Source organism: Strix uralensis, chromosome 8, assembly GCF_047716275.1.
Source record: "Strix uralensis isolate ZFMK-TIS-50842 chromosome 8, bStrUra1, whole genome shotgun sequence".
Taxonomy (NCBI): Eukaryota; Metazoa; Chordata; class Aves; order Strigiformes; family Strigidae; genus Strix; species Strix uralensis.
Window position 1 is genome coordinate 7,089,250 of NC_133979.1, and position 25,145 is coordinate 7,114,394.

Here is a 25,145-nt window from a genome sequence, read left to right on the forward strand (position 1 = left end):
ATAGATGCAAATGCCACAGGTGATTTATACAAGAGTTTAAAAGTTGCTCCCAAAATTATTATACCCTGGCAGGAACTCCTGAAGCTGCACAGGAATGTGAAGAGAACTTTCTGTAACTGGCACATGCAAATATATTTAGTGGATTTATACCTTGTAGGCAATCATACTTTTTAGCTTAAAAGAATTCTGTTCACTGTTTGTTTGCCTGAAGCATGTGGGAACAAAACAAAATAGGTATGGAAAAATCATTTACACTGTCTGTGCTTCCTGGTTGCAGAACTTCATGAAGTGACATCTTCACCATCTGGACTGATGTCAGTATCACATGCATTTTGTGCTGCATGTAGTAGCAATATTCCCCACCACCCCCCCCACCACCCCCAGTTTTAGTTAAGATGTTTCAGCAAGTTCTCCTGTTACTAGGAAAAACCAGTAATGTAAGGACAGTTGTCATCTTTATTTTAAAATCTTGTAGCAATTGATTTATATTCTATCAACACCAATTTTGACAAGTTTTATGTTCTATTTCATGTAACGGAAATTTTGTAACAGAAGTCCCATAGCAGACATCTCAGAAGGGTGGTGGGTAAAGGCTTTCAGGCCATTTTTCATTTTTTTTAAACCACCTTCATAATTCAGAGCTACAACAAATTTCTTTCCAAATCAGTAAAACTGTATATAACCTGATACACACATGAAAATGATGCTAGCCAAATTATACCTTCATACAAAAAGCAATTACACAACATTGATTAAATTACTGGATCAGTACCTTTTGAAGTTGCTGAAATACACAATAACTAGATTATTGAAGATTAGAGGTGATGTTTTTATTTGAAGGATGGGAGTTGGGAGAGGGAGGGAGTTAAAAATAGTAAAATATGGTCATCATGAAGAGGCCATCCCTGCTAGTAAGCTACCAAACATAAGTTTTCTTTTTAAACTCAATTACCAATATATTTACAAAAGATTCTCTGAATATCAATCAGTTGCCATGGAAATATGAAGACTAACCAGATAAACAAAAACAATACCTGAAATTAAATTGAATTTGAATGGACATGCAGTTTGCTTCCATCACTTGTATTTTATCAGGCATCTGTATGCTGTGCAATGTTTCATTCAACACATCATTTGAAACCCATAGGTAACCAAGAAAGAAAAAGCTGTTACAGTTAGCATCTTTATGTAAAATTTCACACCCCACAAAACAATGCAATTGACACAGGGCTTACATAGAACACTGGGTGATATTTTGCACTGTGATGACTTGGAAATATAATTCACTGCACAATACAGACAGAATATTTATAGAAAACAACAAAGCAATCATTAGTCTTTTATAAATAAGGTGACCAAATATCCTGGGCCTCCTATCAAGACATGCAATCCCCTTCATGATGAAGACAAGTCAGCATTTTGCTCTAAGGAGCCTTCTCCTTTCCCTATCAGTATTCTAAAAACAGAAGAAAGATATCACACACAACCAAAAGCAGTCAAACAACAACAAAACCCCATTCTTGTTACCAAGTTTAAAATCTCAAGCTTAGTTCATCTTTTTAGGATTTTGTCTCATTTTAACCCTGTTTCTATTGCTTTACTTTAGCAGGTTTCCCCTTTCCCTGATGCAATGCCGGTCCCCACCTTACTAACAGTAGGGAGGACTGAGGAGAGCTGAACTGCAAAAAGGCATTGTTCTAGCAGTAAGGAAAACAAAAGAACACAGCTCGCAGGCAAAAGAAAAAGGAAGTTGAAGACCCCATTTGTGTTTAGAAGGGTTATGAGACAATGGACATTTTGGTCGCCTTAGTTACAAGTCTCACTGTAACCTGCATGCATGTACTTTTGTTTTAATCTGTAAAAGTGTTGAATCTCACAGCCACACACAGTTCTATTCAAACACCAAACTGGTAAACAGTGTTATGAACAGCAATCACAGGGATAAAATAACTTTCTCTCCCAGAAGTCACAAAACAAGATATTCCTAGAAGTCTTTTTTTTCAGATGTGCATATTGATCTGTACAAGTCCCATCTCTTTGTAGCCAGCAGTAATCCTACAGGTGTGACCAGCTCAAGCAGTGACCCTTTACAAGTTGCATATGCGGTTGCCATTAAAGTTGACATTCACCAAGGGTTACCGTACATGGTGCTGGGTACCACAGTTACTGGCAAATCACTTTAATGGTGACCACTATATTACAAGTTACTCCAACTACACACACATCAGAAAGGATTATTACAGAGACAATACTTTACAATCCTATACCTGCAGCTTTCAGTTTGGCTTATTTTGTTGTTGTTTTCTACATGGCGGTGGTCTCCCATGACGCATAATGTGTTTTTCCAAACTATCTAAGATGGCAATAGCAATCCTTTGAACATGTGGATCAGTCTGGACGTTTTCCTTGATGTTGTATAAGTGCTGTAAACCACCTTCTTCAATTAACATGCTGCAGTATCTGGCAGCTGTAATAAGATTTAAAAAAGGGAATTAAAAAAAATTTCTAGCATAAATGTAGCAGATACTGTAAACACTGATTCAAACCCACTTTTGTCTCCTAGACCAGGCAGCATTTAGGACACTCCCTAAAGTGTCTTCAGAAGTGCATCTGTACCTTAACAAGTGACAACAGAATAACAGATTTTTTTGGACAGGACTTGGACTGTAATCAGGTCTGTTTCTATATCTGTCTTAGCTGACTGGAAAGTGCTTTGGAACATGCATAGTATTCTCTCTCTCCCCCCCACCTCCTCCACAGGCATTTTAAGTGCACATATACAAATTTTAAGAAATGGGAATAAGAAGTACTATAGTACCTATGAGTATCCAGGTAAAAATATCACCTTTACCAAAAACCTCAGTACAGAACAGTTACCAAACAATGGTATCAGATACACCACATCATTTGTACACGCTTGTAGAGTGAATAGAAACTAGTTCCTTCAAAAACAGTTTGCCAAATACTATTGATGGTAGTAGCCTTTAACTAGTTATAAGTTGCTATGAATGCCTTTTCAGGGATAAAATTATACTTTTCTTTCCACTTTCATTAGTGATTTTAAAAAGTTGAAAGCACACCTATATCAGCTCCAGTGTTATTACAAGCAGGGACCAGCTATAAAAAGAGCCATATGTTTAACATAACATGCAAGCTTCAGAAGTTGTTACAAGAAGGATGACTTTAATGCAATCCACAGAGCATTACCTCAGATATGCCAAATTTCACCATTCATCTCAGTGAAGCAACAGCAGAGTTGTTTAAATGCTGACATTAAGCTTTTCACTGGGGATCACATTTACTGCATGCTATTAATATTTTAGTTAAGTTAGCTCATTGAGGTGGATATGACATAAAGAAACAGCAAAAGGAGAAAAAAAATAAACAAGAAAAATCAATTCCAGACTACTTTTCATCCTCATCTAGAAGAGGTCAAAATAAAATGCATCTTCTCACCAGGACCAAAAGCCTTCTTGGTGCCAAGCACCAAAAGCTTAATATTCTCCCCCCAAATAAATCTTTATATTTCAGAATTAAACACATTTTCCCTCAGAGTAGGTTATTACATTTGCTACCAAACATTTAGTTTCTCTGCAACTTTGTCCAGAAGCTTCTGGCACTGATTACCATCAGAACTAAACTTCAGGAACTGTCTTGATCTCAAATCAACAGTACACCATCCACGTATTTCCAGCCTCTCCATTCAACAGAGCAGTTACTCCTTGTCAATACAAGCCTCTGTGGCACGTGGAAAGCTCAGAGGTTAGGGCAGCACAAAATAAATAGAACAAATAGGACCATACTAAGGTAACAGGGCGGAGGCACAAAGAGCAATTACAGGGTCTTAATGAAAAACTCTTATCCAGAGTCTGAGCAGTAAAACAACTTTGTCAGAACAGTCCTACTTCAACATGGGAAAAGTCCTCACAGATCTCTGGACAGGGTACCCTGGGAACAGCGTCTCATTATATTTATGAGCTCTCTAAAGAGCAGGAAAACTACTTTATGTGCAATTATGTATTACACCGTGTTATTGTTTGGTCTTTTCCCCATAGAAATAGTGATTTATGGAACAGAGATAAACAAGCATAGATATTCTACTGTCAAGAAGATTAAAAAACTGGCACAGAAAATACTTTTAATACTTTAGAGGAAAGCTGCTTCGTATCTGGTAGAAGTTCATGACAATACACACATTCACATCATACAAATTTATGTCAAAAGAATAAAAGCATTAAAAGCCAGGAAGGTTTGTCCAGTCTTACATTTAGGTATGCTTAGGGGATTTATTTCCTTTCCCAATACTTGTGCATTTCATCACATACAAACAAGACTCTGGTGTTCTCATTTCACAGGTGGGAAAGATAGATTAAGAAACTGACCTTCACAGCAAGTTATTGCAAAAAGGTGATTAGCAATGAGGATTACTTAAAACTTCTGTTCTGATAGTAACCTGCTACAATCATTGTTCTTAATTTAAAAGAAATTTGTGCCCATTATTAATATTTACACTTCTGAATAAAAACACCTGTGCAAGCCAAAAATGTTGTTAATTTTAACACATGTCCACATTTCGGAATACTGTGCATTTAACAGTAAAATTCTAGTAAATAAAAAGGATATAAAGAACTTTTATTACTCTCTTTTCCTGACCCATTTAGTTAAAGCCTAAATGTAGTTTCTCCAAAGGATTACAAGTGTATACTTCAGAAATTCTAATTTTTCCCACTTCATGCTAGTGAATAATATGCTAAGAAATAAGAATTCTAAGGGTAAAGTTATCTTACTACATACGATTTTTGCTGCAGACGTGCTGCATGGCCCACACTGCCCATAACTGGACACCAGGTGTCATGAAACAGCCAAGTAGCGGAAAAAACGGATTGAAGGATCTATAAAAAAAAAATAAAAGGAGAGGTACAGCAACTTGTTTTATTACTAGATATTATTACTTCAGAGGTCACATGTTGTCTACTCATTCAGCCACAGGTTTAACTAGGAGAGACACTTGGTAAACTAGAATTTTAGATGCAGCAGGCAAGCCTTTTAATGTTTAAGACAATTACTAGCAAAAATCATATATAGTGGATATGTGGTATGCTTTTACCACATATTTTATGACATTTTATTTGGATACCTCCTGCTCCTTGAAAACAGGAGTAAAAACCAGTGGAAATTATAAGGATTAGATGGACAGTAATTATCGAATTGTACTTCTTGGCCTCAAACTTCTTTATCTAGGACAGATAGTGCTAACCAAGTGCTAGCCAATATAACCTTACTAGTTAATCTTTGTGTCCAAGTCTTTTAGGCATGCAGCTGAATACCTTTAATAGAAAAGCAGAACAACAACATTACATTTTTCTTTTACAGGAGTCCCTAACCTTCTTTGGTCACAAAGGGAAAATTAGCATGGTGTGTATTTTAAGCCAATAAGTGTTATTCCACTGAACAAAGCCATGTCTAGCTGGCAGCTCACTCTGCTTTGGGAACAAGTTTTAAATCTAGCTCAGTTTATTTTCCAAACTCAAAACCAAGGCAATAGTTACCTGTAAGCCACCATCTCACATTCTGGGGTTGGCCAATTCAAAATGGCAGAATGCTGCAAAATACAGAACCAAGAACACTCATTGTTAAATACAAACACTGAAAAAATATGAAAGAGTATGATAAAATTCACCATTATTTCTGTACCAGCTGTTCAAGGAGAGATGTCCTTTGGCTGCGACTTAATGTCCAGGCCTGCTCTCCTCGAGATATCAAATGAGCAATAATCCCTGCTGCAAAGTAGCTAACTTCCACCTCCACACTGTGCAATAATTTACTGATGTGGTCTATAAAGTCCTTCCACATTAATTCAGAATGGAGTTCTTTAACTTCAGCTATGTTATTCTAGAGGGGAGGAAAAAACAGAAAAGAGAAAATGTCAACAGAAAAAATATGATATGAGGGAGATAAACTTATGAACTTGAACTACATTGTGTTAAGTAAACACATATAAACAACAGGATGACATCTTCATACATCCAGGTGACCACCTGATGTCAAAATACTACTTTTGCTTTTGAAAACTTTTCCAGTATAATGCAGAAGTTTGTCTCAAAATAAAGAGGTTTTCTCATAAGTAATTTCAGGCTATAAGCATGCAGACTACACTAAATTAAAGGCTAGTTTTAACAAACACAATTTCAGTAAATTTCAGCAGTGCACAATTCTGAATTGCATTGATCTTCAACCTCCCTTTTTACATTTGGACTCATCTGAAGCCTCACTCACTGTCCTGTCTTAAAAGCTCTTTTTGTTTACTGTAACTATCAATTTCAATATAACTAGAGCTACTGGAGAATGGGTAACACAGTCCAAAAAAAAAGTTAGTTGTGAATAATGCACACTATAAAGATTAAAGGACAATGTAAAAATATTAGGCAAGTTTTCAGATTAATATGGGGTAAAAACAAAAATTTTAAAAATCAATTTTTAACAGTATATATTTCAGGCTTTTTTTTTTTTCTTTTTTAAACTCACCAGAAGTCCAAGAACTTTCTGTTGGATGGATGACTCAGATGGAAAAGACTGGAAAAAAAAGAAACAAACTACAGGTAACCATTTATGTTTATTATTGAAACAATGTTAATTATAAACCTATGTTGATAATCTACCACCAAAACTGTACTCCTCACCTCTAAGACTCTCATGAAAAGCTCTAGCCCTTGATTTTCAATAAAGTGTCGACATGTTGTTGGAGATTCATCAGTGAGGTTCCAAAGTGCACTCAATGTGAACTTGAGGGTAGTATCTACAAGATTCTGATTTGTTTTCTGTTTAACTATTTGTAGAAGTTGCTGGAAAAAAAAAAAAAATTCCAAAAATCCCAGTTATGATTGCATACCAAAAATTGTATTAGCTCCTCAGCTTGTTTCTGCGCTGACTGGGGTAACGCATAGCTATCATTTATATGCAGAGTAAAGATCTACATGTTCAGGGTCAAACTATACAAAATAAAACAGCTATTGAACTTTTTACATCCCCTTTGAACATGGTTCCCTGCTAGAGGAATTCCTTTGTTTTCACCCTAATTACATGTTTAGTATTATTACAGATGGCACAAAGCCATCCACAGAACTCTGGACCCCACGTGAACATTGACAGCACTAACCCATTTACTTCAAATATTCTATTTTGAGTATCCTTCATCTTATACAATGGATTTCAAATCAAGAGATGTCTTGCTATTTTACTTTGTATTAATTATGTCAAGTTTTCCCACTTCAGCTTCTTTTCACCTATGCTAGTATGTTTCCCTGCCACTGTCTCTGATATTATCTCTAACAAACTCTAGGCTTTTCTCTTCTAAAGAGCTTTGAAATGGATACAGGTTAATGTGTTCTTAGAATTCTATCTTCTTATGTTTATTTCGTATCTTTAGGAATACTGTTAGCATGAATAGCTGGAGAGGATGGTATTTTCGACTGTCAGGAAAGTATCTGACTTACCCTAACAATGAAGAGTTCTGCACCAAGTTGAGCTGTTTGCTCTGTTGAAAGCTGTAAACAAACAAAACCATATCAACATTTTTTTAGACTTTAACAATATTATCCTATCATCTCAAAGCTTAATTTCGTACCTTTGCAGCAAGAATGGAAATTATGGCAACAGCCATCCTTTGCATGTTTTGATCTTCGTGATTACACAGCCACTGCATAACAAGTTTGGCTGCTTCAAACCTGGAAGTTAAAAATAAATTGAATTTTCAGAAGTCTCGTAAGTCTTAGTAAACAAAAGAACATACACAGACAACACATCAGAGAGAAATGCATGCAAGACAAAAGATTAACAGCAGTAAAGCTGCTTCGTACCAACAAAATAGAAATACACAGTGAATTACAGGTATTGCATGAGCCTCAGCCAGCTTTGAGTTCTTTGCTTAGGGTCTCTTACTTCTAACGAGTGGCCTTCCTCAGGGATCAGTATTGGGACCGGCGGTGTTTAACATCTTTGTTGGTGACATGGACAGTGGGATCGAGTGCACCCTCAGCAAGTTCACCGACAACACCGAGCTGTGTGGTGCAGTCAACACGCTGGAGGGAAGGGATGGCATCCAGAGGGACCTGGACAGGCTGGAGAGGTGGGCCCGGGCAAACCTCATGAAGTTCAACAAGGCCAAGTGCAAGGTCCTGCACATGGGTCGGGGCAATCCCAAGCACAAATACAGGCTGGGCGAGGAGTGGGTTGAGAGAAGGACTGGGAGGTGTTGGTTGACAAGAAGCAACCCAGCTTGTGCGCTCACAGCCCAGAAAGCCAACCGTGTCCTGGGCTGCATCAAGAGCAGTGTGGGCAGCAGGTCGAGGGAGGGGATTCTCCCCCTCTGCTCTGCTCTCATGAGACCCCCCCTGCAGTGCTGTGTCCAGCTCTGGGGGCACCAACATCAGAAGGACACAGACCTGCTCAAGCAGGTCCAGAGGAGGCCACAAAGATGATTAGGGGGCTGAAGCACCTCCCCCGTGAGGACAGGCTGAGAGAGTTGGGGTTGTTCAGCCTGGAGAAGAGAAGGCTCCAGGAAGACCTTAGAGCGGCCTCCCAGTACTTAAAGGGGCTACAGGAAAGATGGGGAGGGACTCTTTATCAGAGGGTGTAGGGATAGGACCGGGGGTAACAGTTTTAAACTGAAAGAGGGTAGATTTAGATTAGACATTGGGAAGAAATTCTTTCCTGTGAGGGTGGTGAGACACTGGCACAGGTTGCCCAGAGAAGCTGTGGCTGCCCCCTCCCTGGAAGGGTTCAAGGCCAGGTTGGACGGGGCTTTGAGCAACCTGGGCTAGTGGAAGGTGTCCCTGCAGGGGGCTTGGGACTAGATGATCTTTAAGGTCCTTTCCAACTCAAACCATTCTATGATTCTACAATATATCAAAGTGCACAGGAATTGCTTGCAAAGGAGGAAGAAGAATTTGGCACAATCTTCTGAAACAGACCAACACATTTCAAAGCATTTGGGCAAAACACGCAAGTAGAAAAATCTCTGCAAAAAAGCAATCCCATAGTTCCCCAGAGAAATCCTCACTTCTGTTAGACCCTTCCAGGTGAAGTAAAAAAAAAAAAAAATCTGTATATCAAAGTGTTTTTTTCAGACCTATATTCAATTGTGAACTACAGGCCCAAAATAATATAGGCCTGAAAAATTCAGCACGCTGGAATGATTTAAACTGAGCAAAACTGAGTCCAGAAACAAACCTTCTGAAGGAACAGACAACAAAGAAAAATATTCTGCAGTGCTGCAACTCATTTTAACTGACATATAAAACTTGCCTGTTAAATGGAACATCTTGAAGGATTCTGTCACTGCATAGTGAAAGAAGGCAATTCTTTTGCAGCTATGAGAAATTAAAAAGAATTACTTCATCAGACACATACATATTTCAGAGTATTTTCTTGATATGAATCATTGAACATATTTCCATGAGGTCATGAGATTTGGAGAAACCTTTCGTAAGATCCACAAGACAAGGAATCCTACAGAAAAATAAAGAAAATTTGTCTTTTACCTGTTGATGATTTGGGAAGTGTTCCATGGCCTTCAGGAGCAAGTGAGTGACATCGGCCAGAAGTCGCACAGGCATGCCTGCTGCTAAATCTTGCTTGGTTAGGTTAAAGACACACGCGCTTGCTGCTAACTGCACAGGCAAGTTCAGGGGGTGATTTCTCATTCCAATAACCACAAGCTGAAATGCAAGAGTTTTGCCCACGTTAGTTAGTTATACGTTTGTGCACATACCCCAAGAGCAATCCACTGTTGCTTGAGGCCACAACAATGACTCACAGTGTCCAATTTCTGCCTCCCTTTTACTTAAGTGAAAAATCCATCTGGTGTGATTTTAATTCTCAGGAGGAACATCTCCTTCTGTTCAGTGAGTCAAAGCTGACAACTTCTATTTCTCCAAGTCCTTTTGCACTGGTTGCGGCAGCCCCTCAAAGGAGAGGCTACATGGAATGCAAGAGATTCCTAGAAAGATCTAGGGTTTGCTTTACACACTGGGATAAAAATCACCAAACCCTTTCAGAGTTGAATGGGATAGGACAGAGTTTCTGAAGTGTTACGGTAATGATGTAGTGGCTTGTTGTTTGGTGACTAGCCATTTCAGATCACATCCTAAACTGCTAGGTCAGGATATATTTTTCACTGTTTCTTCCTGAATTATGTTTTCGGCTATGTATGTTGACTGTGATTTCACCTAAGAAAAATATTTTCTTTTTTGATTACTGATTGCCAAAGTTTTTTGGATACTGAAGCCAACAAAATCAAGGTCACTTGCTCAATTTCAAAGAGGATAGGAAAACCAAAAATCATGTCCTACTGATGCCTCTTTTTATGATCACAGGAAAATTAAACTATCTCTGGTGTTCTAGACATGGAAAGCCAATGCCTAGAATAGATTTTTAAGGAAGTTCCTAGGATTTTCCAAGTTAGAGCCCGCTATAGAACACTAACACTATTTATTTACTTGCTGTCATACTGGAAGGTGACAGTGGAAAGAAGTGTCACTGAATGCCTTCCTTATTACTATTTCGTAAGCATCACCAGAAGGCACTGTTGTACCTGGGGAGTAAGACTAGACAGACCTTTGATTTGACCTAGTACAGATATGTTCTAATGACAGATTTCAGCATTAAAGGTTGGACCAAGATGATCCTTGAGGTCCCTTCGAACCTGGTATTCTATGACCTGAAGAAAACTTCCCATCATAATCAAAATTACATGAAACAATTCAGATACTATACATTAATCCAGATCAATTTTACCTAACACAAAACACTACTAGCCATCTTCTACATCACTATTGTTTAAATAGTTCTTAATTTTTATCCAACATTTAAGATTAAAAGTCACATCCAAAAAATTTAAAAGCTTATAAAATAATTTATACCAGGGTTTTGGGAATGGGCTCAGTTTAAGGAACAATGGATGACAATCATCAAAACTATGTATATTACCTTTAAAATTTCAGGTTTTGTTTTTTCCATTACATGTGTCAGGCTGAATAAATGAAAGAGTGCTTCTCTCACAAAGAAGGCCCGTTCACTGTAACGCTTCAGCGCTTCAGCAATCTGAGTTTCATTTGCTTCTCCTGACACCTATGAACAGAGAAATAATCTTTAGTTCGAGATGTCATCATTTTACTTTAAAAATTTTGTTCTTAAAAAGCGCAAAGCTGCAGTTTCAAAGGCGGTGATATTTTTAGCCAAATCCTTCAGTAACCAAATGATTACTTTATCTGGCTATATTAATTCAGAACTACACAATCTTCAAACATTCTTCATAAAGAAGAATCCACAAAAACCCAAAGTAGGCTTCAGTCATGTCTTGAAGCAGAACTGTATTAAATCACTAAGTAAAAGTAGCACTCCATAAACAACAAAAGCTGCTTATGATGCACCAGTTGCCTAAAAGCACTATTTGTAACTGAATGCTCTGGCAAATGCAGCTGATAAACTGATGAAGATAGTATTTTGGCTGTAATTTTTTAGCTCTGGGTTCTAGCTCTGGCAATAAAAAAAGATTTCTATTCTTTGGCTACATCAACTTTCCTGTAAGCTCTATCTGTAGCAATAGCTTTCCAGCACCATATTAAAGAAGTAACTCATGCTCTCTGCAAAAGAAGTATTTCTTAAATCCAGATTTTAAATACATATGAAAACTAAACAACGAGCTAACTTTGGCGAAAGTCTGCATTAGAAGCTACGAGCTGTTGACTAATATGAGCTTAAGTTCAGAATATTAAATCAGCAACTAGCTGCAAATTTTTCCACTTCCCAATCTGTTATACTTTCCATTTAACTATATGTTACCTACTTTATAACTGTAAGTTGTATAACTGTACCTGATTTGTTCCTCAGTCCTACTATTTAATGAATCATTGCTGCAATCACTGTTTTTTAAAATTCTTAGGGAAGCATGCAGAACTTGTCTACTTAACATGTCACGTAAGGCAATGCAAATGTTCATAGATTGAAGTATCACATTCTGTGCATCCTGTATTGTATAAAGCCAAATTTTTCAAAACTTGTTAGATCAGGAATATATTACAGCCTTGAGAGAACTGATACCATCTTGGAATTTGTTTTATATTCTCTACTGATTAGAACAAGGAAATCATATTTACTGACATGTTTTGCAGCCAATTATACACTATATGAAGAATTTCCACTTGGCTTCATGTTCTCAACTATAATGTCTGCCTAGTGCTCAGTCTTTCAAGAATTTTCTACAATCAAATTTCACAGGACTGCTGTAAAGACAGTAGTATTTTATTTCTGCTGTTTCCATGAGTGCTGTGTCCTGTTTATGCTTTAGCAGCATCTAGACTAAGCAGCTGAATATTTCAGTATAGTCATTAATGAATTTCAGGTCACAAAAAAAAAGGGTAAATAAAATGATCACTGCCTACAGTCTCTTCTTGACAATTGTCTTAAAAAAAAAGAAATGAAACTACACTGTTACAAGTAAGTTCATGACTTTTACATTACTAGAATTTTCTTCCTTCCTGTATTTTCATAGCACAGTCACTTGTATGAAGCATATATTCTAAATAGCAAGGATTAAATATAATTATTTTATACCAAACATAAGGTATAATTTCCTGATGTTGTACATCACACCAAACAGGAATTCGCTTTCTTCAACAATGTATTTCAAGACTCATACACATCATTATCAGCTGTGACAACTCAGTACTCAAGAGACTCAGCCATTAACAACTGTCAAAGTTCCAGGGGAAAAAGAAAATTTTAAAATTCTGTAGCTGTGTTACCTCACTTGCCTATAACAAGAACATTCTGAATTTTAAAACTGGAGTGCAAAACTCAACTTGCACAGGAGACAGACTAAACTATGGACACATTATGCTGACTCCTCATTTCCTCTGATGCTTCCATCATCCTCATGGCACGGTATAAAACAAAACTCAGAGTCAAAGATGATATACCACTGACAGTGACATGTCTAAAACATCTCTTTCTTCTTTAATTCTGACCCCTTCATAGCAGGGACAGGATAGGCTCATTCTCCAGTAAGTGCATGCATAGCCTACAGAACAGGGAACGACGTCTTGCTGCCTGGCACTAAAAGATAAATAAATGTACTTCAGCAAACATCATCTCATCCTAAGGGGCTAAGTAATTTGGGATTTGTTCAAGAACAGGAAGTTTGTCATCCTAGGTAATTGCTTCTTACATATTCACCACCAAAAGACCTTTCAAGGTGGGCAGAAAGATTGTAATAAGAAATCGAAGTGGTGATGGAGTAAAACAGCAGCTCAGTTTTTATTGTATCTGTTGTGTTAATCATGAACTGCTCAAAGTTTATGCAAATTGTACCTCCACCTCTTACATATTGCTGCCTTATGCTAGGTACTGTGCTGGGATCCAGAGAATATTATTCCAGTAAATTACTTCACACTAGACAACGTTCAGCTCTCTTAGATCTGATATGTCAAATTAGGATCTAAGGCTCACCGAAAAGACACAGAAACTAGATGCTTCTTACAATAGTATTGTGTAAATTTAGCAGTTTCTGTGCCAGAATTAAGTAGGAATTTGACATAAAGTCAGTAATTACAATTAACAAAAAAAAAATGAACACCCACATACATTTGCTACAAATTAATAGTTCTGTTTTTCCTGCACATTGTAATTTTTCAGTAAAATTAATCCCCCACTTAACCTTTAGGTTTCCTTCTCCTGTTAGGAATTCTGAGTAGCCGGCATCAGTAGCTAGCAGTCCTACAAACTGCATTGTGGGCCGTTGCTGAATAAATGCTTCTACAGCTTTATCCGTAACATGTTTTCTTCCAGAAATGTCCAAAGACACAAGGTTAGGCAAGATATCTTTCTGTTCCAGTAAACGAAGTGCTATGTCTGATGTGAACTGTTTGTCATCTGAAATATCGAGGTGATTCAGGTATTTTAGTTCTCTTATGACATCCAGAATCTGGGTTGTGGTCATTTTCAAGCATTTCAGGTGGTGCATGGTTAAAGACTTGAGTCGGTCTTTGCAGGTGAGGAGTGCTGTTATGTCAGTGACAGAGGTGTTTGATATATCCAGACTTTCTAATCTAGGAAGAGAAGCAACATCTGCCAAGTCCTCGTTGTAGAACAGAACATTGGTAATACTCAATGCACGAAGCCCAGACAACTGACTGAAACACCTCTCGTACGGGTCTTCCAAAGAAAGAGTTAGTGAGTTCAGCACAAGGCATTGCAGATTTTGTTGGATCCATTTATTGCTGCCAAGTCCACTTATAATGTCTGTGATTGTTATATCTGCATTCACCCCAGTAGCATCAAGTTCTACCAGCTTGTGATGGCAGAATGCTTTCCGGAAAGCCACAGCGGAGATTTTCGCTTTCCGAATACAAGCTCGTTTCAAACGCATCTGGTTGCCTCGGAAGATGCCCACGGTTCCATCATTCAGAAGCCCTGTTGGAAAATAGCATTAGTGTTTGGCTCTAGAGTTACAGAACATCACTTTTAAGAACCTGAAGGGTTAACAGAGTGTTAAAGTGTTAACAAAGAAAATTAATCACAAAGTAGTTAGTCTCGGATCATTATGCCACCGATCTCAAAATTTTATATCTGAGATTCCACTTTTAAGATTACCATCTCACTTTCAGAAAAGTCCAGGTTTAAGAATAGGACAGATAAATTAAGATGCAGTATATACACATTACCTGTTTGGTTCAGAACATGGAACATGCAATAAATAAAATGTGGATATGATTCAAAAACATTCAGACTGCTGCCTGCATGTTCTAGATTTTCTCACTGAACTGGTTAGAAATGTGCTAAAAACAGAATTTCAAAATTTCTGAAAGTTATTCTTCCCTGGTCACAGTTCTGTTAACCTCAAGATAGTACCAGCAATCAATGACCAGTTCTCATCTCTCTTTAACTCAACTTAATAATTTAGCATTTGACTGAATTTATAAGTAGGATCAATACACTAAACTGAGCTAATTAAGTTCTTTTATATATCCCTCATGAAGAAGGTAGGAGTGTTGCTCAGAAACAAGCTGAATGTGAGAAAAACCTAAGAAGTGATTTAAAGAGGACAAAGGGGAGGACAAGGAAAGGGTGGGAAGGAGAGAAATACAGCAATGAAAAAAGGAAATGCAACAATCTTGTTTGAGATAATAATCTTTTTGCTCTGCAGCAAGACTGCGTAAGTAGTCTTTTCTTGCAGCATACTAACTGAAACAATACATTTAGTTCCATGCAAAGGATTATCCAACACGTATTGAAAACACCGAGATTTCTTCTTTGTATCTTATCAACAGAAGGATTACTGCTTTACAGAAAGCCATATGAGAATGGTATGGTTGCACAAGCATACAGTCAAAAGAAGTAGGAAGAACATGTCCTTCTAGTTTCACTCTAGAGGACTATGAACATCAACACTCCTGGTTTTCATCTCCTATCTTCAAGCATACTGAACATCAGAATGAAACTGAAAATGCAGTATATTTGAATAAAAACATCATCGCCACTAAAGTTTGGATTTAAGCTAGTAATTGCCTCTGTGACAAAGTCAAATTAACATTAAGATTTGCAGACCTTTCTAAAGGAGCAGTTTAGGCATTTCTGACCAAGTAGTTGGGGCACTCCTCTTTTGCAGAGAAAGCAAAGGTATGGAGTGAAATCAGTACCCAGCAGAAAAATGAAATGCCATAAATAATTAAAATTTGGTTAAAGCATTGCTAAATTGCTTCTTAATTGATGTTCATCTTTTCATTTAAGGATCTATTTATGCCCTCCCACTGGCCTACCTCAGCCACACCCTGTTTATCTGGCATGCACTTGTTTTCGTCCTGCACTCTGACACAGTGGTTGTGACGTTTCAGTGTCTGGAACTGCCTTCATTATTACTAGCACTGGTAAAAAGTTTCTAGTAATTCCTTGAATCTGGTTTCTCGGGACTACTTTAAATATTACTTATCAGAGAGTAATGTATGTTGAAGATGAAAAGGTTTTCTGAGTTTGCCTTTTTTAGGACCATTCCTTCTGTTATATCTGACTAGAACAACTTGAGAAAACTAGAACACTAGTATTTGCACAATAAGGCCCAATCAAATCTGCACCTATAGGATAGGGTGCTTGGTCTCTCTACAGTAATTTTTCTAGTGTCATGTCTCATCTCTTAATAAAAGCCTCCAGGATCATCTGGAATGGGTCTCCTGCTTCTTCTCTACGGTAATCTGTAGATTCATCCCTTTCACACTAAGAAGCTTTTATTGACACAACATTTTCCGTTGTAGAACGTGGTAGGCCAGTACATAGAATATAAGTACACCAGAAGGTGTTTTTCACATATGTTTATACTACTCTTGAAACTGACTGCTTTTGAGAAAATAATTCCACTTCAACAAAAGTGTTAAAAGAGATGAGAAACTATTTTGATGAAAACCACAATATTATTTCCTAGTTTAATCACAAGGACACACAGTAAAGAAAATTCAATCACTCGCTCTGCAAGAGATATTGAAATATCTGAGTGCTGTAGGATCAAATAATTTTTTTGAAGTATTTGAAAGAAGATCTATTAAAGAATGTTCCCTTAAAGGAACATTAAATTAAAATCATAAACCCAAGACAAACGACTTTCTATTTAGAACTATCTATATGGCAATGCAACATTCAGTTGAAGCTGGAAAAGCAAAAATCACAGAAATTCTCTATTAAGAGATTAAGGAAGACAGTTTTAACAGCTGCAACAGCAGATTCTACTAGAAAATACACCAGAACTGCAGTGTCACATTCCAGCAAAATATTGTCACTGATGACCCACAAATAGTTGCTTTTTACCATGAAATGCCATCGTCTGCAGCAATCGATCGGCCACTTCTTGAGGAAACATTCCTGGTTCCTGCAAGCACAGTGTTCCATCTTGCCTTTCTGTGCAAAACTTTTCTAGGTTGGCAGTCAGGAAATTCAAACAGATATCAAGTAAAGAATAAGGAGAAGCTTCCTCCTGTCATACACAAAACACAATGAAACAAAAGAGATTTAGTCAAATTATTCTATGAATCTTCCATTACTCTATAATGTTGTTTTTAGGCAAATCAAGTCTTCTTTGTTAGTCTGATTCTCATTGGAACAGGCAAATATTACAAAAGATGTCTCCCTTAAAGCCACGCAAAGTCAGGTCACACAATAAACAGCTGGCCAAACTAATGGGCAGCTTCCTCCCCCAGTCACCCCCAGAACCACATCCAGTCTGGTCTGTTGTGCTTGAGCCCTGCTTGTGTTCACAGAGGAAGAAAAGTAATTGCTGATAAGATCATCTGAATTTATGAAGTCTACTGGGAATTAATCAAGCAGGACAGACTGCAAGAAGACTTTAAATCTAATTTTACTTCTTGATTTAAACTATTTCTTTTAATCTTGCATTAAAGTCAACCCATACTAGAAGTCTACTACCAACCTACATTAGAAATGCAAATAAATTTCATATAGTTAGGAGCAATTCTTGATACTGAAAAGGGCAGCTAGAGCTTCAGATCAAAAAAGGACACTCAGAAAGGCCTATTTTAATTCCACATTTTGTGCAGCAATGAAGTAACACTATTGTAGTATTCCTTCTGATTATAGATAACAATTTTCACCTTTTTACACTAAGCACCTGGAAATCATCTATAGTAGAACCCTGGGTACAAAGGACAAGGCAGAATATAAACTTGAACTTTACCTTCAGAGTTTGAGATTGTACACTGATACACAAAAATCTCAAAGGTTTTTTTATTCCATGCCTAATAATAGCCTACTGTTTTCAGTCACACAGATTAATCAACATAAAGAATGACTCGCAGCACTGTGAATCATCCCCAGCACTACACAAAAGAAGGCTGAGTGACTGGTACATACTCCCCCAGACAATTTTGAAAATAACAGTGTCAACTGTTGCCAGATCTCATCTGTAGGAAAAATTGTAGCTTGCCTTTTATACTGAAAGTTCTGGATAATTTCACCTTTCTTCCCTAACTCATTTAACTTCTGTCACTTCATTTGCCTACTATGTTCATCACATAAGTACAGAAATATATAAAAGGTTATATATAAGAAATATAAAAAGAAAGTTACAGAAAAAAGTCTTATAAAACAAGGTGCATTTATTTGAAGACTAAGAGGTACCATGTTAGGGCAAAGATGGAATGGAGCTTATCTTTAATGAATCATGTATTGACAACAATGAGACACTGCGGTTTAATAGCTCCTGAAAGACTTAAGTACAGGTTTGGGAACTAGAAACCCCAAATTATTCAAATACAAGCTCTTTCTGCTGCTTTTTGACATCCAACTTCCAACTCCTTTGACTCAATTTTGCCAAATGCTTAATTTTTATTTTTTTTAAAGCTTGATTGTTACATTTTATTGTGGAAGAAACAGGACAACAGGAGTTACTTTGTGATGTGACTTACTGTCATGGCTTCAGCCCAGCTGGCAACTAAGCACTTCATGGCTGCTTGCTCACTCCCTGCCCCACGCTGTGGGATGGGGAGGCGGATTGGAAGAAAAAGGTAAAAACTCATGGGTTGAGATAAGGACAGTTTAATAGGACCACAAAAGGGGAGGAGAAATAATAACAACAATAATACTAATAAAAGAATGTACAAAACGAGTGATGCGCAATGCAGTTGCTCACCACCCAGAACCTGACGCTCAGCCCACCCCTGCCCAGCTCCCCCAGTTATATACTGGGCATGGCATGGTACTGACTATCCCCCTGGCTAGTTCAGGTCAGCTGGTCCTGGCTGTGCCCCCTTCCAGCTTCTTGTGAAAATTAACTCTATCCTGGCCAAACCCAAGACACTTGCTCACATTACCAGAAAATGGCAATTTTTGGCTGCCTCCAATCTTAAACTGATCGGAAAAGGAAGGACAGAATTTGGAAGTGTGAACATCTTTGGTTTCTTTATAATGTGCAACAATGCCTGAAGTACTTCTAAAGAGAAAAAACAACCCATTACTTTAAAATAGTACATTTTTTAAAGGAAATGGAAAAAAATTCTTTTTAACCTGAAATTAATACACACACCCAGGACTTATATGACAGCTGATGATTCAAACAAAAAATCAGAACCCTTACTCAAAGGCATATGAAAATTATTCCCACTGAAGCAAAGACATCCTCATCTCCCTTTAGATCTTGTGCTTCTAATTTGATGCTTAAATATGACAAAACCAGAATACTGGCTCCCTTCATTTCCTCTGACATCATTCCATAACTTCTGCCAGAAAAGCTAAAACACTTTTACATATCAGCAAGCAAACTCCAATGAGAATTTTTAGCCTTGCAGATAGGCCACTAGTATATGACTCAGAAAACTGTTTTTTCAGCCAGTACCTCTAACTGGCCAATCTGTAATTTGGAGATACTGTTTTAATTTTCATATAAAGTAGTTGCATTAGAAGTCCATACAGGACATCTCCATACAATAAAGGAACAAAATCCACAAGCAGCGATCAATTACACTTGCAAATAACATAATATTGTTTTTGTTAACTCCACTTACACCAGTTATAGGAGACATTTGTAATGTTTCTTCAACTTGTTGCCAAAAGGCTGAAGAAACACACCTAATGAAGGCTCCCAAGGTAACCTGGGCAGATACGCAAAACATTTTCATCTATATCTAATAAAGTCCCTTGACAAGCATCATAAAAACAGTTCTCTAGACTGTCTGCTACTGAAATGGAACAGCTTGAATGCACCCTGTAAACCTCTGATGTGAGCTAGCGGCATTCCTTTTCTCAACTTCTGTTTACTTAAAGAGAATATTGCCCAGTTAAAGACCTCATAGTAAAAGCGTTCAGTTGTATTTAAACTCTTAAAAGGTTAGGATTTAAGTGGTTCCTTTCTCTAGCTATGCTTTTCAATGTCAACTTGAAAACAAACCTGGCATTTGTTTTCAGCTCATTTCATTTTCTGGTTCTGATACTCTAATGAGACACTGTAAATGTGTGTCAACCATAGCGCAGGATTTATTTATTTATTTATTTAATACAGATCATCCAGCAATATTCGAGTAGAACTTTTATTATGCATATTTGACTTTTGCATAGCCATCTTATTATCTGGCACTTCCATGTAACCTCACAGTTTATTTCATTCTATCAAATTAATTCAGTGGCCAGAAAATAAATATAAATTTCCCAAACCACAGAATTATGCATTACATGATTCAAGTCAAGGCGTCATTAGCTAAAACAGATGTTATAAGAGAATGTGACACATCTACAACCAACTAGCTTATGGAACAGTACAAAAAGTAAAATAATTGCATTTAGATGGGCTTTTTAAGGCTTATTTAAATTAATTACTTTAAAAAGACAACTTTAAGTGCTTAATATAACCAAGGCAAACAAAAAAAGGGCGAGGGGAGGAGGAGGAGTAAACTACATGGCTACTGGCATCTAACAGTAACCCAATACCCTAGTGGACTGAAATGCAATACCTACTTCAACATGATGTTACCCAGTTCAGCTTACAGCTCGCACACTAGTGCGGTTGGAAAGGTGCTCCCGAAGAATACTATCCTCTGCATTTTCTTGTAAAAACCCCTTGAATCAACTTTAAATACTGCTAGAATATATTTAACCTGTATTTCAAAATGCATTTAAAAAAGCGCTTAAGGGAACATGCAGAATAAGTTAGAGAATCTTAAACACAACATTATGCCTGGATTAACTGGCAGAGTGTGAGCATCAAAACAAAATCCTGTTCATTGGAGAAAGCATCACGACGCAACCACTTGTTTATACAACAATAACTAAAAAAGAGACAGGCTTAACTGATGTTTTACATCAGTAATTGCAATCTAACTCTGCACAAAAAGTAAATTCCACTGCTGTGTGGGCCTTTTTCACTATAGGTATTGTGATCCTAACAACTTCAGCCTGATTTGGTTCCTTCTGGCTTTGTGTCTCAGACTCATTAAAAATCAAGCCTTTTTTTCCATAGGTAGTTTTTTAGGGTTTTTCCGCCCCCCCTCAATAAACCAGTTGAAAACACTGGAAGACAAATACCACTTTCAGCTCTAACAGAACCACTTCTGTGACATACTCCCCAATTCTTATACCCGACTGCAGACTCAGTATGACAAAACCCAAATGCACAAGGGCTCTGTATGCCAGGCCCATCTGCTTTTTTCTGTCTGAAGTCTCAAGAGAGGAGATGGGGTACAGGATAAGGGATCTTCCAAATTGTGGCAGTTATTTCTCTCAAAAAGTTAGCTAAAAATAAGAGGTAATTTAGAGCCTTACTCTATATGCGTTGGACATACCACGTTTCTAACTGTTTTCCACCTCTCCACAGCCCCAGAACTTTACTTACTTTCTTAAAACAATCAAGAAATAGCAACTCAAGTAATGGTCATCAAATTTCTTCCAAGCACTAATAAAGGAAAGGCAGCGAAAAACGAACATTTTCATTATTTATATTACGAAGAAAGCTTTATGATTTTATTTATATTACGAAGAAAGCTTTATGATTATCCTACTTAAATTAAATGGAATGAAACAGATGTAGGCAACTTATTAACCAGGCTCAAGGAAGGATTATGCTCAAAACTCAAATTTAACATTAACTATTCTGGCACAAGTGGGAACATGCTGATTACAGTTACTAGTGATACAAAGTTGGCAGAGATCACGAGAGGTCTAAAATTAAATAGTGCCACATTAAAACTACATAGTAAGGCCATGTATTTCAAGATTAATATCAAGAACTTCAGATATGAGTTCATCAATTAGAAATGACTGGAGAGAATAACCTGAATGGTTTGCTTAACCACAAGAAAACAATTTGAGGCAGCCAAAGAGGGCATCGGGAAAAGCATCAAGCAAAAACATGGAAGTATTATGTCATTTTCAAGACACTCAGAGATCTCATGGGGCTATTTATGTTAAGAGATACCTGCATCATTTTAGTTTGAACATAACAGCTACTAGAATGCTCTGGGGGAAAAAAGCATGTTGGGAGTAAGAAACAAAACCAGCTTTTCTTAGCCTAGCAGATCGAAAGATGAGAGATACGAATGCCGCCTATAAATACTGCAGAGTGAATAAAAACTGTAGAAGGAAGAAAGCTATTAAGGTGAAGCACAGTGCCAGCACAGCAACAAAGGTGCACAGAAATGCCATGAATTAGAATTTTTGCCATAAATTTAGACGTCAGTACATAGTTCCAAAACATCAAACAATGAAGGTCTACCCTAGTCCACTGAATAGAACAGCAGGTGCAAAAGGTACCTACTTTTAATATAAAAAACTTTATTAGGGGATTAAATGATATTAGGCTTTTAGTAACAAGTGCTGAGGCTAGATAACCGAGGAAGTTTTTGCTAGTCCTTTAAAAGCAAATATGCACACTCATCTCTCAGAGGAGCAATCAAAACAGCACCCATATGTTCTGCTCCGAGGCCTCTCTAACAGAGAAAGGCTGTCTCTCCGACGCCGGTTTTGGCCAGCTCCGCGCTGTTAAGAGCAGGCTACCACCCATGACACAGATCAGCAAGGCCCACGTACCGTGCATACCACAAAACCCGTGCTTGCAGTGGCACGGCTTTTTCCTGACAGCCCCTGCACAAAGCAAGCCCCAGAGGGAAAAGTGCTGTTTGAGGGTTGGATTGCACCCAGACTGGGGGGGAGGCATGAGCCGGAGGAGGCAGAGAGAGCTGCCCGCTCCTCTCCCGCCCTTCATGCCGGCCGGCTGAGGAGCTCTCCCCGGCGGGCTGCCCCCGGCTCCAGCGTGGCGGAAAGGCGGCCGCAGCCACCGGTCCTCGACCCCCCAAGATGCTGGGAGAGGAGCTGGTCAGCGGCAGCGAGGCCGAGCCGGCCATGCCCCTCGCCGCGCTGTGGTGATGCCGGGGCGCACCGGGCAGAGCTGCCGCTGCCCCTTCGCGTCGCGCCGGGCTTGAGCCTCCCCTCCGCCGGGTCTCGATCGCCCCTTTTATATAATCGCCAGGGCGGCAGCCGCAGCGGTTACACAACAGCGAGGGCTGCCGGCCCGGCTCTGGGGGTCCCTGCGTGCGGGTGAGGGGAAGGAGTGTCCGTGGCCGTGCCCCCCGCCCCCCCCCCCCCGGGTCGCTCCCGGCTCTGCCCCTCCCGCGGCAGCGGGGGCAGGGGCGCGCGCCCAGGGCCCGACTCGCTCCGGCCAACGGCCTCAGCTGCCCGCGCGCGCGGCAGCCCCCACCCGCCCGGCGCAGCGGGGCTCGCGGCGCCGCCATGTCGGCCCCTGCCCCGGGGCGGCGGCCGTTCACCTCAGCTCCCCTCCGCCGGGCTCTGTCACCCCGCGCCGGGGGGCTGCCTGCCCGCCCCCCTCCACCCCACCCACCCCCTCAGCAGCTCCTCGGCCCGGCGCTGCCCGCGGCCCTCACTCACCATCGCGGCGCTGGGTGCCGGAGGTGAGCGCCCAGCGAGCCGGCTCCCGGAGCTTAGCTCCTTTTTTTTTTTTTCCCTCCCCTTCCCCCCGTTTTTACCCCCCCCGACCTGGAAGTGAATCTGCCTCAGCCGGCCGGGAAGCGACGCCGAGCCCGCCTCCCTTAAAGGGGCCGCGCCAGGGACAGGCTGCCTACTCCCCGGGTGAGTAGGAACCTTAAAATCCAGGTTTAAGGGTGAAAAGCCTAAAATGTGAGGAGAAGGGTCTATTATTCAACAAAGCGCATTGGCCTCGCGTGTTACGGTGTGTGTGGGACGCCTGTTTGCTTTCATTTTGGAGCAAGGATGAAGCAACACCGAAGCGCCGGTGAGTCTGCCCAAGCGGAGGCTGCTGAGGACTGAAGCAGTTTTTTAGCAGTTCCTTGCCTTTGGGTAACCTCTCACAACCAGGAATTCAACGTCAGCTTGTTGTTCACAGATCAGCCTTTGTAATTTAAATGTTTCCTGCCTAAACTAGTTTATGCTGGTAATATGAATAATTATCTGCTCCAGTACAATAGGTTTTGCCACCTACTTCGAGACTGGAGAGGAGCTTTGCCATAAGCTTTTATACAAAATAATTTTAGGTTTCATATACAGTAGTAGTGATGGAAACCTGTCTCCCAACAAATACATACTATAATGTATTGTTGGTAAAGAGAATACAGTTATTTTTTTGTTTCAGGATGGAAAGTAAAGAGTGCTACAATTACCCTGTCCAAGTAAAATGAAATTATAAAGAATTTACCATTAAACCTTTTAAAGAATTGCTGATTCTACATACAGCAGTTTTGAACAATGGTTGTTTGCAAGCCACCAAAACACATAAATAAACTTCAAGAAACAATTGCTAAAATCATTTATGTGTCCATCATTACAAGATGACAAAGTATTCTAGAAATATCAAACACAATTTTGCCTCTTTAGGGGCTACATAACAAAGGTCAGATATAGTCCCAATTCTTTAGATTAGGATGTTGAGGTAGAGGAAATAAACTGCATGCTCAGAATCTGACAAGAACAGAATCAAAAGTCCTCGTGTTCTGAATTTAACCACTTAAAAATCTAATCTGCTTAGAAGAAATAATTTATATAATTACGGACACAAATTATTTTAGATTGGGGGGGGGGGCTAGTACTGTTAGTCTTAGTCCATTACGTGTTTCTTCCACCTTGTAATGTGTTTTGGAGCTTCAAGGCTGTTCTTTCCATACCTGTTGACAAATTCACTCATTCACTCCAACCTGAGTATCACCAGATACCTTGTCTTTGACTTCTTTTTCTCCTTCCGTCTGGATTTATGATAGGAACTATCTTCCTTTCTCCTGCCTGGGCTCAGGTGGTGAAAACTTTAAAACAACAGACTGATCCCCTGCTCTCAGTGCCTGTTCTTGGCCTGCCCCACTGTACTCAAGAGCCACAGCAGCAAGGGAAGCCTCGCTGCGCCACTTCGCTCCTAGTATGGAGAAGCCCTGCGGTTGAGTTGGCACTGACTCAACATCGGCATCAGAAACCTGGCAAAGACAAAATCCCGGCAAGAACAGACTCTTCAAGGATTTAAACCAACAAACTCAAAGAATTTCTACTGAGCCTATGCAAACTGAAATTTTTCAAAGCTGGATTTTCAGAGAAACAGTGTCGCTGTTACAGAAGCAGTTCAACTTCCAAAGGCCTTCTCTAGA

At 39.1% G+C, this 25,145-nt stretch overlaps 1 protein-coding gene across 3 annotated transcripts; it reads right to left on the bottom strand.

The window, feature by feature from the left end:
* Positions 1–438: 438 nt before the first annotated feature.
* Positions 439–24,747, bottom strand: LOC141946372 (protein zyg-11 homolog B). Of its 3 annotated transcripts, none has more exons than XM_074876035.1 (14): positions 24,678–24,747; positions 16,852–17,017; positions 13,715–14,469; positions 10,987–11,127; positions 9,540–9,716; positions 9,304–9,368; positions 7,625–7,724; positions 7,494–7,544; positions 6,681–6,842; positions 6,526–6,573; positions 5,695–5,892; positions 5,550–5,602; positions 4,795–4,892; positions 439–2,467 (listed from the first exon to the last, which is right to left on the bottom strand). In XM_074876035.1, exons 2-14 carry the CDS (start codon positions 16,901–16,903, stop codon positions 2,277–2,279), a joined length of 2,091 nt encoding a protein of 696 aa, XP_074732136.1. In that variant the 5' UTR covers positions 16,904–17,017; positions 24,678–24,747; the 3' UTR covers positions 439–2,276. The 3 variants fall into 3 exon arrangements, with proteins under 3 accessions (XP_074732136.1, XP_074732137.1, XP_074732135.1); XM_074876036.1 differs by lacking the exon at positions 24,678–24,747 and adding an exon at positions 23,428–23,495; XM_074876034.1 differs by lacking the exon at positions 24,678–24,747 and adding an exon at positions 18,465–18,566.
* Between the last annotated feature and the right edge of the window lie 398 nt (positions 24,748–25,145).

Excerpts from the sequence above, each read along its gene's own strand:
- LOC141946372 (XM_074876034.1), bottom strand. The coding sequence starts at position 18,503 with ATGAAGTGCTTAGTTGCCAGCTGGGCTGAAGCCATGACA. Across the intron at positions 6,574-6,680 it reads TTTTCATGAGAGTCTTAGAG|TCTTTTCCATCTGAGTCATC; the intron begins GTGAGGAGTACA and ends TTTTTTTTCCAG. Across the intron at positions 2,468-4,794 it reads GCACGTCTGCAGCAAAAATC|CTGCCAGATACTGCAGCATG; the intron begins GTATGTAGTAAG and ends ATCTTATTACAG.